At 34.1% G+C, this 17,500-nt stretch overlaps 2 protein-coding genes across 2 annotated transcripts; both read right to left on the reverse strand.

Moving 5' to 3' along the window:
• Positions 1–14,678: 14,678 nt before the first annotated feature.
• LOC137657369 (uncharacterized) lies at positions 14,679–15,250 on the reverse strand. The gene is made up of 2 exons (XM_068391704.1): positions 15,070–15,250; positions 14,679–14,947 (listed from the first exon to the last, which is right to left on the reverse strand). The coding sequence occupies exons 1-2, from the start codon at positions 15,248–15,250 to the stop codon at positions 14,679–14,681; spliced, it is 450 nt and encodes a 149-aa protein (XP_068247805.1).
• On the reverse strand, positions 15,247–15,662 carry LOC137657370 (transcription initiation factor TFIID subunit 11-like). Its single transcript, XM_068391706.1, has 2 exons — positions 15,539–15,662; positions 15,247–15,443 (listed from the first exon to the last, which is right to left on the reverse strand). Exons 1-2 carry the CDS (start codon positions 15,660–15,662, stop codon positions 15,247–15,249), a joined length of 321 nt encoding a protein of 106 aa, XP_068247807.1.
• Between the last annotated feature and the right edge of the window lie 1,838 nt (positions 15,663–17,500).

The raw sequence follows: 17,500 nt of genomic DNA on the forward strand, positions 1-17,500 counted from the left end.
TAAGAATGGGGAGTTTCTTCTTTTAACTAATGTTTAATAGCTTGGATAAATGAAAGTTTATATGGTAAAATGCTATAGTTCATACAGCTACATATTAAAGCAAAATAGTTTCACTATCACAAATATTTTTTTTTCAACGTAGTTATATCTTTCAACTGTCTTAATTTTGCATTCAAATTTTATGTAAGCAATATGTATATATATATATATATATATATATATATATATATATATATATATATATATATATATATATATATATATACATACATACATACATACATACATACATACATACATACATACATACATACATACATACATACACAGTATATGAATGCCTATTCACATTGTATGCGTAAGCCACTAGTTACGTAAGCATAAACGTGTATATAAATATCTGAAGCGATATCTAGCAACTTTCCCCCCTGTGCAATATTTTAAAATTTTTCATGAGTGAATTCATATACCCTTTTAGAACCACATAATTCTGCTGCAGTTCCATATTCGTTGCCTTTCTTATTTCATGAGCTATAATTCTGTGGCCTGATAGCAAACTTGGAGACTTAACATTTTCATTTATCAATTAACAATAAAAATGTTAGAATAAAGGATGTATATTACGAATAATAAATGATGTATATTACGAACAATAACAGAAATTAAGGAAAAGATTGACATCTTAGCAAAATGTTTGAATACAAGAAAAATGTTAGAATTAAGGAAATATATTACGAAAATTAGAGAAATTAAGAGAACGATTGAAATCTTACCAAAATGTTTGATTACAAGAAAAATGTTAGAATAAAGGAGATATATTACGAAAATTACAGAAATTAAGAGAACGATTGACATCTTACAAAAATGTTGAATGCAAGAAAAATGTTAGAATAAAGGAAATATATTAGGAAAATTAGAGAAATTAAGAGAACGATTGACATCTTACCAAAATGTTTGAATGAAGTCTTTTCTTAGTAATTTATCTCCCTGTTGAAAATGTTTAAATTTTAGCTCACGAGACGTGAAATGTTCCATAATGGACCAGGAGTGAGTGAGAAGCCCCATTAACCATTAGCAAGGTTTCCATGTCATGCAATGACTATCTGACTGATAAGCAACTCAACTTTACTCTCTCTCTCTCTCTCTCTCTCTCTCTCTCTCTCTCTCTCTCTCTCTCTCTCTCTCTCTCTCTCTCTCTCTCTCTCTCTTTGTGAAATCAGAAATTCTCATAAACTATAGATTGGATGAAACCAATATAAGGGGCTGTGGAGGGAAGCGCTATTTATTGTTACTGTGAATAAAACTATGATGATAGATGATGATGATGGTGATGGTAATGTTGGTGGCAGTGATGGTGTGATGGTAACAGCAATGTTGACAGGAAAGGGATTGAAGAAGGATACAAGTGATATACACACACGCACCTGCAAGCGCACACCCACCCATCTGTGATGTATATTATATATATATATATATATATATATATATATATATATATATATATATATATATATATATATATATACACTGTATATATATATATATATATATATATATATATATATATATATATATATATATATATATATATATATGTATATATATATATATATATATATATATATATATATATATATATATATATATATATATATATATATATATATATATATATATAAAATGATATAAAATACAAGTGCTGCGGTTTCTAGTAAACTGCAGGACAAAGGCTTCAGACATGTCAATTCACACACACACATGTATATATATATATATATATATATATATATATATATATATATATATATATATATATATATATAATTTCCTGTCAGAGAGGCATTGCCAACGTATGACTATTCTTCCTCCCCTTCTCTTGGGTAGTGGGAATAGGGTGTAGTCATACCCTGGAGAGATGAGAGTGGTTGGGATGGGTTGAACCTGTGTGCGCGTATGTGTGCATATCTAAAACTTTACCTGTCATGTTTGACGGGTCACATACCGTATAGATATACCTTACTGTATGGGTCCCGAGATATACTGTATATCATAATGGCTTTACATCTAAAGGCCATTGCTTTCCTGGCATCGATATGTTTCATGCAAAAATCGTCACATTTCCATAGTTTTTCTTAGATTATCTGGGATTAGTTTTTGATGACAATGACGTTGATTTCTTTCTTCCATTTACTTTGTCACGACAACAGTAACATTGATTTACCCTAGACGTTGGTATCACTTAAGTCTTTCGTCGTAATGAAGTTATCATCGATATAGTTGCCTATAGATTTTGATTTTGGTGTTCCCTGATCGTCTTCTCTTTGATAGTAGCCAAATACAGAATGGTGATGAGGACTTGGGTGGAACCTGCTTCGGAGAGAGAGAGAGAGAGAGAGAGAGAGAGAGAGAGAGAGAGAGAGAGAGAGAGAGAGAGAGAGAGAGAGAGAGAGTGTATTAGATGGTGGGAGAAGGTGAAGGATGATATGGAGAGAAGAGGTTTGGTGGAAGAGGATGCCGTTGATAGTCTAAGGCAGGGATGGGGAACCCTTTTTGGATGAAGGCCATCTTGCAATTCCTCAATGCTTCTTAAGGCCGCATAGAATTTTGTTGGTTATTTTATCCTGCAAGTAATGTATTAGTAATCTAAAGAAAGAGTGACAGGTTTATAGAAATTTAAAGCATTGCATTTTCAAATATTGGAATCAAGTACTTTTCATACAAGTAATCAGTAAATGAATTATATTGAAAACTAAATTTTGAAATATTTCATTCAAGTTTGGATAGTTTTCAAACTAGCGTAAGTAAACGAATTATGTCGAAAGCATGTCATTTTCAAATTACTTTAGTTAGGCAATTAGGTTCTCTGTTGAAGTGATAAGTAAAATAATACTAATCTTTTAGAAAAGATAGATTATAAATATCAACAATATAACCTTTTCCAATATTTCATATTGGCGAGTAGATACTTTTTATGCAATCACATCTCATAAAAATGCAACATACCAGTAAAATATCAAGTCTGTTTAAACACACTTAGCTGTTTTCGTTTAAAAAAATATATATATATATATATATATATTTGCTTTCTTAAGATGTTCAAAAAATCCCTAGTGTTTAGCCATCATAGCTGGAACACCATCAGTGCATAGCTTATCATAATAAGGAAGTAGAATTTAGTCCTCCTTTGTGACATTGCTTATTGAAGTTGTTAAAATGTCTGTTCCTTTTGTCCTTGCCTTAAGGTTACCTAAGGGAAGCTGTTTTTCATACAATCAAAACTCATCAGTGAAAGCACATACGTTAAATCAGTCACTCATTGCAACTAGCAGTTTTTCCTTGTCAGCTACAACAGCTGCTGCAGCTAACAAGGAAACGGCTAATTGTATTCAGTTAAGGTTCATTGAAATCAAGGAAAAATTGCTTCCATTCTAAAGGAAATACAGTACATCACTGAACACAACTTTTCTATTGCCTGTGTGTACATATTTGTATGTGTAGATAGATAGATAGATAGATAGATAGATAGATATAGATATTTCCATTGACCACAATACAAAATAATCTGAATTTTACAAAAGAATATTTGGTCCAAATTACAAATTAAATACAATAGATTTTGTACTATCTCTATACATACTAAATTAATTTCAATTACACATATATTGTACTAAAACTAAAAACAAAACCAATTTAACTATACGCCATCAACAAGTTCCTGTAATTACAAATTTACACATTATAATAATGTTACATCCAATACAAAGAAAGAAGCTCATGTACAATTTTGCATACTACATCATAATCAGTTCTGGTTACTAGCAAGTCCAAAGCTGTGGTAACGTAATACGTCTGCCTGATCTGTAACGAAAGTTCACAATTTTCAATGACATTAGTCTCCGTCTGGACTCCACCGCATGAACACAACCTCTCATCAATTGGCAGACGGCCTCTGCCTCTTCTGTTCCACCGACCTGTCTCAACTACCAATGAATGAGCAATTGACCGCATTCTTGTCCATGATACACGTTCTATTTCATTAAGTCTTAATCAGTTTGTATAAATGTCATGAACGACTAAATCTGGGTTAACAGTTTTATAGGATACAATCCTACTGGAATTGGAGTTCACATTTTCCTTCCTCGATATCATCAGTATTATCAGAGATAAGGTTTCGTATATACCTCCAAACAGAGCCATTATAGCTCATCACTATTCGCATGGCATTAATTAAAGGGTCATCCTCCATATTATTCCTTTCAAGCCACATCTTTTTAAAGAATTTCCTTTGCCTCGATTTCATTAATGCCCTCATCATTGGAAGTCCCAGTTCTACCATACATAAGTCATTATTAGTAGTTTTCCTGACCCCCAAAAGTTGTTTAATACACCATTTATATTGCTTTTCGATGGGTTTAATATCACCATTTAGCCATGACTCACATGAATATAGTATAGTTGACATAATAGCTGTAGAATGATTTCAAACACACAATATTCAGTGTTAAAGCAGAAATATACTTTACATATATTGAAGGCCGTAGAAGGCCGCACTTGATGGTCCAGAAGGCCATATGTGGCCTTGAGGCCGCAGGTTCCCCATCCCTGGTCTAAGGTATTGGAGAGAGCGCCTTAGGCAACCAACCCTTGTAGGGGTAACGATTGGAAGAAAAGAATGATTTACAGTACATATTTGCTTAGAAAATCCTCAGAGGGAAAATGATGACTACGTCATTTATTTATCAAAATAATACCGTACAGTGTGACTGGAGCGAGACCTCTTTAGTGTTGGCCTTCAGCATATCGCTGAAAACGCCCCCAGGCAAAATGTAGGTCAGAGGTTCTATGTTAGTCTGTATAGACTATTATTATATTCATGGTTCCATCGATGGGAACGTTGGTGAAAGGTTTTTTCCCTCGATGGAGCTCCAGTTTTCTTAAGCTTTTGTTTTCATGTAAGTCAATGAATTTCACTGCTGATTACAAAAGAGTAGGCTGCAGGTATGAAAGGGATGTGGATCTCATTCGAGACCTGTGCTATTTCGTTAATAGGAGATGTGGTCTTGGAGATCATGGTTCTCATTGGGTTCCTTATCTTGTAAGTTTTATATACAGTATATATATATATATATATATATATATATATATATATATATATATATGTGTGTGTGTGTATATATGTATATATATATATATATATATATATATATATATATATATATATATATATGTATATATATGTATGTATATATATATATATATATATATATATATATATATATATATATATATATATATATATATAATGTGTGTATATTATATATATGTATATATATAATATAGATATGTATATATATAATATAGATATGTATATATAATATATATATATATATATATATATATATGTATATGTATGTATATATATATATATTTACAGAGAGAGAGAGGAGAGAGAGAGGAGAGAGAGAGAGAGAGAGAGAGAGAGAGAGAGAGAGAGAGAGAGAGAGAGAGAGAATAGTAGGTTGGCCAAGGCACCAGCCACCCGTTGAGATATTGCCGTTAGAGATTTATTGGGTCCTTTGAGTGGCCAAATAGTACTGTAATACATTGGACCCCTCTCTGTTTACGGCTCATTTTTCATTTTCTTACATATGCACCGAAAAGTCTAAACTATTTTTTTACACACACTCCTCTTTACTGAGATGTCTGACAACACTAATATAAACGATTGAATATTCTTAACTCCCTGGGTTAACTACTGCACTGTAATTGTTCAGTGGCTACTTTCCCACTTGATAAGGGTATAACAGAGACTGTAGCTATGGTAAGCAGTTCTTCTAGGAGGAGGAGACTCCAAAATCAAACAATTGTTCTCTAGTCTTGTGTAGTGCCATAACCTCTGTACCATGGTCTTCTACTCCCTTTGGTTAGAGTTCTCTTGCTTGAGGTACACTATTCTAGGTTTCCTCTTTTCCTTTCATCACTGGGCTATTATCTTTTTTTGGAGCCCTAGGGCTTTATAGCATCCTACTTTGCCAACTAGGGTTGTAGCTTAAGTTTTTAAAGGTCATTCATGCTTGGCAGAGGCAAGGGACAGTGACATTGCCCCATCAAGCAGGACTTTGCCCTAGAGACTGACCATATATACATATAATCAGTGCCCAAGCCCCTCTCCACTCAAGCTAGTACCAAGGAGGGCCAGGCAATGGTTGCTGATAACTCAGTAGATAGACCTATAGGACCCCCAAACCCTTATCCTTTGCTTACAAGGATGGTGAGGAGGCAGCGACCAAAGGAACTAATGAGTTTGAGCGTGATGCGAACCCCAGTTTGGCGATTACCAGTCAGGGACGTTACCATATCGGCCACCACAATTATTATTATTTACTTATATGTTGTATATTTATATATATACCAAATGTGTATATTTATATGACATATATATGTATATATATATGTATATATATATTATATATGTATATGTATATATACGTATATGTATATATATATATATATTATATATATATATATAATATATATATATATATATATATATATATATATATAATATATTAGTCGAAGTTTGTGTTGGGTCAGAATTTGCCTAGAGTAAAATAATGCTATCTGTTAAACTATTTTCATTAGACCTTACTTTAAGGATGGCGTATCACAGAGCCCATCAACACTGAAAAGAAATTATTTTCGTAACGCACCTAGTTGGGCCCAGCCAGGTTTTTCTGTGGCCCGGTTTTGGGAAATGAAGTGAAAAGCGTTTGATGTTTCACAAGAGGGAAAACTCATTCCATGGATTGTATCAGCATCCTAAACTCCTAGAACAGATTAATTAATTTTGGGCTTTGCTGCAATTTAATGGAAATATTTACGGGGGTTGTTTACATATCTTTGAAGCGAAAGCAGTGCCGCCCGTCAGCTAAAAGCATTCGAGTGGTACTGTGCGCGCTCTCTCTCTCTCTCTCCTCTCTCTCTCTCTCTCTCTCTCTCTCTCTCCTCTCTCTCTCTCTCTCTCTCTCTCTCTCTCTCTCTCTGTCAATGGGCTTTTGGTCATGATTTGAAAGTGTCTTGAATTAGTTGGGCAGAATGGAATTTATGTTAGTTCGCTATGAGAGCTTTAAAAAAATGGTTTGAAAACATAGCCATTTGCATATTCTAAAAATGATAATGAAATGCAAATATCCCGCTTGGATATCAGTACAGGAAGCTATTCAAAACTTAAAAAGTAATGCTGAAATTCTCGTTTTGGCTTTATGGGCTCATTAACACAGAAGATGGAAAGAAATAAATTAAGATTAAGGATTATTTTTAAAATCTGTCGGTTAATTACCATAGATACAGTAAATATCACATTGAATAAGTAAATACAGTATAGGTTGAAATGTGTATATTTATTGCTTCATGTATCAGGCAAATTAGACTAAAAATTGTATTATTCTGGAGGGGTAATGGGTAATGTTATCAGTATATCTCCAGTGCACAGTCTAGGTATATTACTAGTTTCTTTACCCCTTCCTCTCGTCTCCTGGCTGCAGCTTCTTGTAGTACATTGCGTTACTTCCATTCTTTCTTTCATATTCTATCCAGCCCTGCTGTTTTTACTAACTAATAGTTCTTCGGATTTTCCCTCTAGTTTCATCATACTTTACTATTGGGTCTCCTTCCATATTCAGCTTGCCTTACAGAGGAATCTCCCTTCAGTTTCACCTTACCTTACTATGAGTTGTTCCTCAAGTTTCAATTTACCTTAATATGGAGTTTCTCTCCATTTTAACTTATCTAACTGTGTGGCCTTCTTGTAGTTCAATCTTGCCTTTCGACGGGGTATCCCCCTCCAGTTTCCATATTAATGGATATGGGTCCCCATCCAGTTTCACCCTACCTAAGTTTGGGAGTCTCCCTCCAGTTTAACTTAACCTCACCATGGAGTCTTCATCTTGTTTCACCTCTAACTTTGTATGTGTTCTCCCTTCAATTTTATATTATCTTACCAGTGGCTATTTACCCAGTTTCACCCTTCCTTGCTCTGGGGTGTCCTTCATGTTTCACCATTATTTACTATGGGTCTTCCTCCAGTTTCCCATTTCATTACCACGAGGGGTCTCTTGTTTCACATTGTTTTACTATGGGTCTTCCTTTCAGTTTCCCCTTAACTTGTTTCACCTAATTTCACTATGGGTTTTCCTTAATTAGGGGCCTCCATCCAGTTACACCCCAACCTTCTTGGAGTTCTCCTTCCATTATTATCGTGATTTACGGTACTCCTTCCACACATTGATAATTGCTCATTTTAATTCTACTTCCCTCTACAATGGGGCCTCCCTGCCAGTTTTCCCCTTAATCTACTATGGGGTCCCCCACCAATTTTCACCTTAGCCTACTATGAGGTATCCCAACAGTTTGACAATGAATTACTTTGGGTTTTTCTCTACTTCATTTATCATTATTAGTTTCCCTCTAGATTAACTATTAATCATTATTGGGACACCAGTTTCAATGTTAATTATTATGGATGTCCCTTCAGTTTCACCTTACCTTACAATCTGGTGTGCCTCCAGTTTCGCCTTACTTTACTATTTGGTCTCCAGTTTTATCTTACCCTAGAAAAGTGTCCCTCCGGATTTACTTCCCCTTATTTGGGGCTCTCTCTCCAATTTCACATTACCTTACTGTTGGGTCACCTTCCAGTTTCTCCTTACTTTATTGTGTTCTCCTTCCAGTTTAACCAATAATTACCGTGTATCGCACTCTAGTTTTCTCTTACCTTATTATGGGGTCCCCTCCAGTTTCCTCTTACCTCGCTATAGGATTCCCCCTTCAGTTTGTTCACTTTACCTTATTATGTGGTCTCCTGGTTACATCTTACCTTACTTTGGCGTATCACTTCCGTTTCTCTTTTCCTTTCTATCAAGTCTCCTTCCAGTTTCACCTTACTTTACCGTGGGGCCTCCTTCCAGTTTCACCTTACCTTACTTTTGCCTCTTCCCCTAGTATTACCCCACATTATTATGGGGTCTTCTCCTAGTTTCTCCTTACCTTTTGCCTCTTTCTCTAGTATTACCTCACATTACTATGGGGTCTTCTAGTTTCTCCTTACCTTTCTATAGGATCTACTTTCTTCTTGCCGTACTATGGTGTCTCCATCCAGTTTCACTTTCCCCTAATATGGGACGTCCCTCTAGTTTTATGTTACCAGTTTTCCCTTTAGTTTCAGCTCACCTCTTGATTTTTGTCCTACTTCTCATTTGCTTTTCGAATCTGTCTCTTGTTGTCCAACCACACTTCTGTTACTTTGACCACGGCCTTTGTGCGGTGATGAATTACATAGTGGAGCTCCTTGCTAGGTTCTTAGACCAAGCTTTAGTAAATGAATTAGAATGTCAAATAAAATTAGATGCATAAAAATAAAAATGAATTAATAGAAATTCTCTCTCTCTCTCTCTCTCTCTCTCTCTCTCTCTCTCTCTCTCTCTCTCTCTCTCTCTCTCTCTCTCTCACATGGATTTTCATAGGTTAGTATGCAGTATATTGCATCCCGGAATATATATTATTTCCGTAAATAATTGAATAAATCAATATTTAGATGATTAAAGAATAATAAAACTAATTTTGCAAACTAAAGTCCGATACAAATATGAAACCAAAATTGATATCAGAATTATGCGCAGAAATCATGCAATTTGTCATAAACTGAATTGTGGTGTCCTTGTTTTTATATCATAAAATATTATATATACTGATTGAGTTTTGATATTTGATAATTTTGGAACCCAAATGATATGGGATTCAACTTAGTAAGTCGATTTTATGTTAGGATTTTGACGACATTTATCATAAATATGGGGTTGTTATCAACAAACCTCTTGGCAGGCCCAGATTAATTTAATGGTGGTATTACTTTGAAGAATTGTTTTCGTGGTCCTAATTAACGGTTGTCAAATTAATTAATTCTTAAATCATTTCCTCCACTCCACGTTTCTGTCTTGCATTTTAAGAATTTAAATTCTTTGCTACTTACTGTTATCATGATTCATTTTTTTGGGAGATGAAAAATTAATTGATAAATTTGTAATTTTGCATCCTGTTATCCAAGCGTGATGTCAGTCTTGGATGAAAATCTTTGCCAAACGAGGCCTTCACAAACTATAGTTTGCTTGCAGCCCAAAGCACATTGTTTGTTATCAACCTGTCGCAGGGATAATAGAAGAGATGAATATGAATCTTTAGAGGGACACATCAATAACTACAAAAGCACTCTTGAGAGTGCAGACCTCTGCCACGATAACTTATTTCTGGAAACCTGCTTGCCTTTCCCAAAATCAATTTAGACCGTGGACATATCTGAAGTCTGTCTGACAACCTTGTGCGAACTTGGGGTTTAGGATAGGAATAATTCGGCCAACCTTTTGCTCGACCTTGATCTTGACCTTTGACCTACGAATTTCAAAATTTAATAATTTCCACATCTCGACATAATTAATCCCTGAAAGTTTCGCTACTCTGTAAATAAAATTGTGGCCAAGAAGTTGTTCACGAACAGATAAACGGGCGAAAACATAACCTCCTCCTAACTTCGTTGGCGAAGGTAATATTATAGTTAAAAATGCAATGAAAGCAAAAGAAAATTAGAAATGGATAATTTATGTATATATTAGAGACCCGGGCATTTTTTTTTTTTTTTTTTTTTTTTTTTTTTTTTTGGTAAGAATTTATCAGTAACTCGGTTGTGCACGAGATTTGCCGGAAATTTCGTTTATAGTTAATAATCTTTTAATTTTACTAATCAGTTGTCTATAATCTGGATTTTTCCATTAATTTACAAATAATTCTGTTCTGCAATTGTGTTTTCTTTCTGATCCTTAATGAAATTCAGTTTTTTTTTTTTTTTTTCATAGGGATAACGCAGTAGACTGAATTCAGTAGATATATTGAACTTTGTGGCACACAATACTTTTTGTAATTCCTTTGTAATTACGGTGCTATAAATCTAATATGTATAAAAACGTGTGTATATTATATATATATATATATATATATATATATATATATATATATATATATATATATATATATATATATATATATATATATATATATATATATATATATATATATATATATATATATATATATATATATATATATATATATATATAAATCATCATAGCTGTCACTCGATATCGAGTATTACTGTTTGAAAGACCTTAACGAGTTCTTAGATGAGAAAAGTCAAATTCTATACACACACACACACACACACACACACACACACACACACACACACACACACACACACTTCCCACAGTGTGGGCAAACATTATCAGGAGGTAGTGGAAGTTGTGGGGTTTCACGTCTACCGATCTTCTTGCTTTTTTTCTTTTTTTCTTCTCCTGAGTGCAAGAATGCCTTCTATTATTTTTGCCCTCCAAACAGTGTGGTTTTGTGTATCTCGAAGGATTTATAATTGATGTCACATAATAGAAATTCATAGACTTTTATGATGAACAAAGTGTCTGGATATATATATATATATATATATATATATATATATATATATATATATATATATATATATATATATACACATATATATATATATATATATATTATTTATGTATGTGTATATATGTATATATAAATGTATATATATGTATGCATATGTGTATACCATTAAATATATATATATATATATATATATATATATATATATATATATATATATATATATGCCTATATATACATACATACATATATATATATATATATATATATATATATATATATATATATATATTACATATATATATATATGTATATATGTGTATATATATATATATATATATATATATATATATATATATATATATATATATTACCTGTCACGCTCAGCTCTCCCCGTCCCGTTGGTAGGGGAAGAGGGAGTGGCCACACCATGATTCGAGCGGGTTGCAAGTGCATGCATGAATATCTAAACATTTAGCCGTTAATTTTGTCGGGTAGTGTACACTAGTTACAGAAGAATTATCATTATTATTGGTCACTGAAAAGGATGCCACAATGTGAACATTCACTTTGAAATATTCAAGAAAACATAAAATCTTTTAAAATTACCATTTGACCTTTTCAAATGTTCCATTGAGGAAACTCGGTTGTAAGGAAAATGACGTTATAGTTCATCAATATGAAAAGAACAAAATTAAATTCAGACTTTTTTTTAAACTAATTTTTAAGTAATAAATGCTTTAAATTATCTGTGAATTAAGGATACCGTAAACATGTGAAGCCTTTAAAACCTGTGAAAATGGTGCTAGCTTTGATTTTGGCACTGTATCATCAAATTTTACTCCCAAACTTTAATTATTCAAAAAGGATTCCAGAAAATTAACAGACGTTGGACCATATCTTTAAGAAATTAATCTTATCTAAAGTTTTACCTAATGAATGTTTACATCAAGTATCAACAAAATCGGTCCTTTGGTTTTCAATCATGGTGCGCTGTAGGCATTTTTGTAGGGTCCTTGCATGTCCCTTTGGCCCACAGCTGCCCCCCCCCCCCCGTAGGTATTTCTATAGGGTCCTTGCATGTCCCTTTGGCTCACAGCTGCGGCCCCCCCCCCCCCCCGGGAGGTATTTCTATAGGGTCCTTGCATGTCCCTTTGGCCCACAGCTGACCCCCCCCCCCCCCCACGCCCTTTTAGCATTCTATTTCATCCTTGTTCCTACTCCTTTTCTTTCATGTTACCGTCCAGCTTCTTTAACTTATACTTAACTGTGGGGTTTTCCCCCCTTTTGGACCTTTGAGGTAAATAGGCTTCCTGGTCCAAAATTGTGCTGCATAAGGTTGTGGTAGCCTCTCTGAAACATTACTGCCTGGCGATCTGCCATATTGTGGTTCGAGTACCGCTCAAGCTCAGTAGTTTCTTAAAGTCTCTGTAACCTCACCATCCATGTGAACTAAGGAAGAGGGTATTTGGGGGCCCCTGTAGGTTTACCTGTTGAGTCATCAGCAGCCATTTCCTGGCCGTCCCTGGATGGGTAGAGGCCTTGATCAGAGGCTGATCAGGTGAATATGGTCAGTTTTTACGGCACTGTCCTGCTAGCTAAGGCATTATCCCTGTCCCTTGCCAATGCCATTCATGAACGGCCATTAAACCTTTAGGCTTAGCCCAAATTCTATACATCTATACACTGAATTGCACAATGGCAGATAAACTGATCTAAAGGCTTGACACGCTCGGTTAAGGTATTGATGTGAATTCTTAAAAATATGATGTTAATTTCCCCATCAATGAAACTTTTTTTATAGGTTGATATTTTCCCAGAGATATGCCTTTGATAGTGGACATTAAAGAGGGCTCTTCAGGCAATCGACTCCTTAATATAGGAATAACTGGGAAAGATTTTCCCAGAAATGTTTTCATTTTAGTATATCTTTCTTAAGTTATTATTTTATTAGTCATTTTAAGTATGAAATGTCTCGTAGATTAATCTATCATTTGAAACATATTGGTTTTAGAATATAGATTTTAAATTGAGTTTTCCCCTGGAACATTCTCGTTAGACCGTGGCGTTCTTTTTTTTTAACTTGCTACCCAGTGACCCAAAATATGCTACCTAACTTGCGAACACGAAACCTAAAAAGTGCCCCCCTACCAAAAAAATAGAGAAGAAAAGAAAAAAGGTAAAACCACGAGTGAACATTGATACCTGGAACTGTTGTCTGGCCCCGAAACCTGGAATGAAGCCAACACCACCATTTTCGATTAATATAACTTTTGTGTTTTAATGAAGTCAGATCAACTCTTTTATGGCGACTAACAAATTTCATAGACATAATTGAAGCAATTATCATCGGTGTAATTAATAAAGAAGCAATTAAAGCCCTTCATTTGCTTGGATATCTAAAGAGACGTGTATAGATTGCATTCAGCGCGGGAACAAAAGGAAGTCAATAAAGTTTATAATTGCTTCTTCCTCCAGTTACTATTAGACAGAGATAATGAAGGCCCTTTGTTAATTGAACCTGCATATGAGGCTGAACATTTTAAATCAAAGTAGCAAACTCATTGAAATTACGGTCCGCGTTTAAAAGAACAATTAATTCCAAAATTACACAATGGACTGATTATAAGCCGATTCGCCTAAGCGCTGCATCCGACCCCCATTTTTTTTTTTATTCGCTTCGACAACAGAAACTGGAGTTGGATTGGACGCGCCGTAGGGTAGAGGGAGTGACAAGAATCCCTACCGGTGTCGAATGCGTTGGCAATCATGGTTTGAGATTCATTTTCTCTTTACTTTTGTCTTTCTCTTTGGGATTCATTGTCTCTTTACTTTTGTCTTTCTTACTGGGATTAATTTTCTCTTTACTTTTGTCTTTCTCTTTGGAATTCATTGTCTCTTTACGTTTGTCTTTCTCTTTGGAATTCATTGTCACTTTACGTTCGTTTTTCTCATTGGGATTCATTTTCTTTTTACTTTTCTATTTCTCTTTGGGATTCATTGTCTCTTTACGTTTGTCTTTCTCTTTGAATTCATTGTCTCTTTACGTTTGTCTTTCTTTCTGGGATTGATTTTCTTTTTACTTTTGTATTTATCTTTGGGATTCATTGTCACTTTATTCTCTTTGGGATTCACTGTCTCTTTACGTTTGTTTTTCTCTTTGAGAGTCATTGTCTCTTTACGTTTGTCTTTCTCTTTGAATGCATTGTCTCTTTACGTTTGTCTTTCTTTCTGGGATTGATTTTCTTTTTACTTTTGTATTTCTCTTTGGGATTCATTGTCACTTTATTCTCTTTGGGATTCATTGTCTCTTTACGTTTGTCTTTCTCTTTGGGATTCATTGTCTCTTTACGTTTGTCTTTCTCTTTGGGAGTCATTGTCTCTTTACGTTTGTCTTTCTCTTTGGGAGTCATTGTCTCTTTACGTTTGTCTTTCTCTTTGAATTCATTGTCTCTTTACGTTTGTCTTTCTTTTTGGGATTGATTTTCTTTTTACTTTTGTATTTCTTTTTGGGATTTATTGTCACTTAATTCTCTTTGGGATTCATTGTCTCTTTACGTTTGTCTTTCTCTTTGGGAGTCATTGTCTCTTTACGTTTCTCTTTGGGAGTCATTGTCTCTTTACGTTTCTCTTTGGGAGTCATTGTCTCTTTACGTTTCTCTTTGGGAGTCATTGTCTCTTTACGTTTCTCTTTGGGAGTCATTGTCTCTTTACGTTTGTCTTTCTCTTTGGGAGTCATTGTCTCTTTACGTTTGTCTTTCTCTTTGAATTCATTGTCTCTTTACGTTTGTCTTTCTTTTTGGGATTGATTTTCTTTTTACTTTTGTATTTCTCTTTGGGATTCATTGTCACTTTATTCTCTTTGGGAGTCATTGTCTCTTTACGTTTGTCTTTCTCTTTGGGAGTCATTGTCTCTTTACGTTTGTCTTTCTCTTTGGGAGTCATTGTCTCTTTACGTTTGTCTTTCTCTTTGAATTCATTGTCTCTTTACGCTTGTCTTTCTTTCTGGGATTGATTTTCTTTTTACTTTTGTATTTCTCTTTGGGATTGATTGTCACTTTATTCTCTTTGGGATTCATTGTCTCTTTACGTTTGTCTTTCTCTTTGGGAGTCATTGTCTCTTTACCTTTGTCTTTCTCTTTGGGAGTCATTGTCTCTTTACGTTTGTCATTCTCTTTAAATTCATTGTCTCTTTACGTTTGTCTTTCTTTCTGGGATTGATTTTCTTTTTACTTTTGTATTACTCTTTGGGATTCATTGTCACTTTATTCTCTTTGGGATTCACTGTCTCTTTACGTTTGTCTTTCTCTTTGGGAGTCATTGTCTCTTTACGTTTGTCTTTCTTTCTGGGATTGATTTTCTTATTACTTTTGTATTTCTCTTTGGGATTCATTGTCACTTTATTCTCTTTGGGATTCACTGTCTCTTTACGTTTGTCTTTCTCTTTGGGAGTCATTGTCTCTTTACCTTTGTCTTTCTCTTTGGGAGTCATTGTCTCTTTACGTTTGTCTTTCTCTTTGAATTCATTGTCTCTTTACGTTTGTCTTTCTTTCTGGGATTGATTTTCTTTTTACTTTTGTATTTCTCTTTGGGATTCATTGTCACTTTATTCTCTTTGGGATTCACTGTCTCTTTACGTTTGTCTTTCTCTTTGGGAGTCATTGTCTCTTTACGTTTGTCTTTCTCTTTGAATTCATTGTCTCTTTACGTTTGTCTTTCTTTCTGGGATTGATTTTCTTTTTACTTTTGTATTTCTCTTTGGGATTCATTGTCACTTTATTCTCTTTGGGATTCACTGTCTCTTTTCGTTTGTCTTTCTCTTTGGGAGTCATTGTCTCTTTACGTTTGTCTTTCTTTCTGGGATTGATTTTCTTTTTACTTTTCTATTTCTCTTTGGGATTCATTGTCACTTTATTCTCTTTGGGATTCACTGTCTCTTTACGCTTGTCTTTCTTTCTGGGATTGATTTTCTTTTTACTTTTCTATTTCTCTTTGGGATTCATTGTCACTTTATTCTCTTTGGGATTCATTGTCTCTTTACGTTTATCTTTCTCTTTGGGAGTCATTGTCTCTTTACGTTTGTCTTTCTTTCTGGGATTGATTTTCTTTTTACTTTTCTATTTCTCTTTGGGATTCATTGTCACTTTATTCTCTTTGGGATTCATTGTCTCTTTACGTTTATCTTTCTCTTTGGGAGTCATTGTCTCTTTACGTTTGTCTTTCTTTCTGGGATTGATTTTCTTTTTACTTTTCTATTTCTCTTTGGGATTCATTGTCACTTTATTCTCTTTGGGATTCATTGTCTCTTTACGTTTATCTTTCTCTTTGGGAGTCATTGTCTCTTTACGTTTGTCTTTCTTTCTGGGATTGGTTTTCTTTTTACTTTTCTATTTCTCTTTGGGATTCATTGTCACTTTATTCTCTTTGGGATTCATTGTCTCTTTACGTTTATCTTTCTCTTTGGGAGTCATTGTCTCTTTACGTTTGTCTTTCTTTCTGGGATTGATTTTCTTTTTACTTTTCTATTTCTCTTTGGGATTCATTGTCACTTTATTCTCTTTGGGATTCATTGTCTCTTTACGTTTATCTTTCTCTTTGGGAGTCATTGTCTCTTTACGTTTGTCTTTCTCTTTGGAATTCATTGTCACTTTACGTTCGTTTTTCTCATTGGGATTTGTCTTTCTCTTTGGAATTCATTGTCACTTTACGTTCGTTTTTCTCATTGGGATTTGTTTTCTCTTTACGTTTATATTTCTCTTTGGAATTCATTGTGTCTACATTTGTCTTTCCCTTTGGGATTCATTGTCTCTTTACGTTTGTCTTTCTATCTAGGATTCGTTTTCTCTTTACGTTTGTCTTTCTCTTGGGATTAATTGTCTCTTTACGTTTGTTTTTCTGTTTGGGATTCGATTTCTCTTTACGGTTGTCTTTCTCTTGGTATATTGTCTCAGTTCGTTTGTCTTCCTCTTTGGGATTCATTCTCGCTTTA

Source organism: Palaemon carinicauda, chromosome 18 (genome assembly GCF_036898095.1).
Source record: "Palaemon carinicauda isolate YSFRI2023 chromosome 18, ASM3689809v2, whole genome shotgun sequence".
Taxonomy (NCBI): Eukaryota; Metazoa; Arthropoda; class Malacostraca; order Decapoda; family Palaemonidae; genus Palaemon; species Palaemon carinicauda.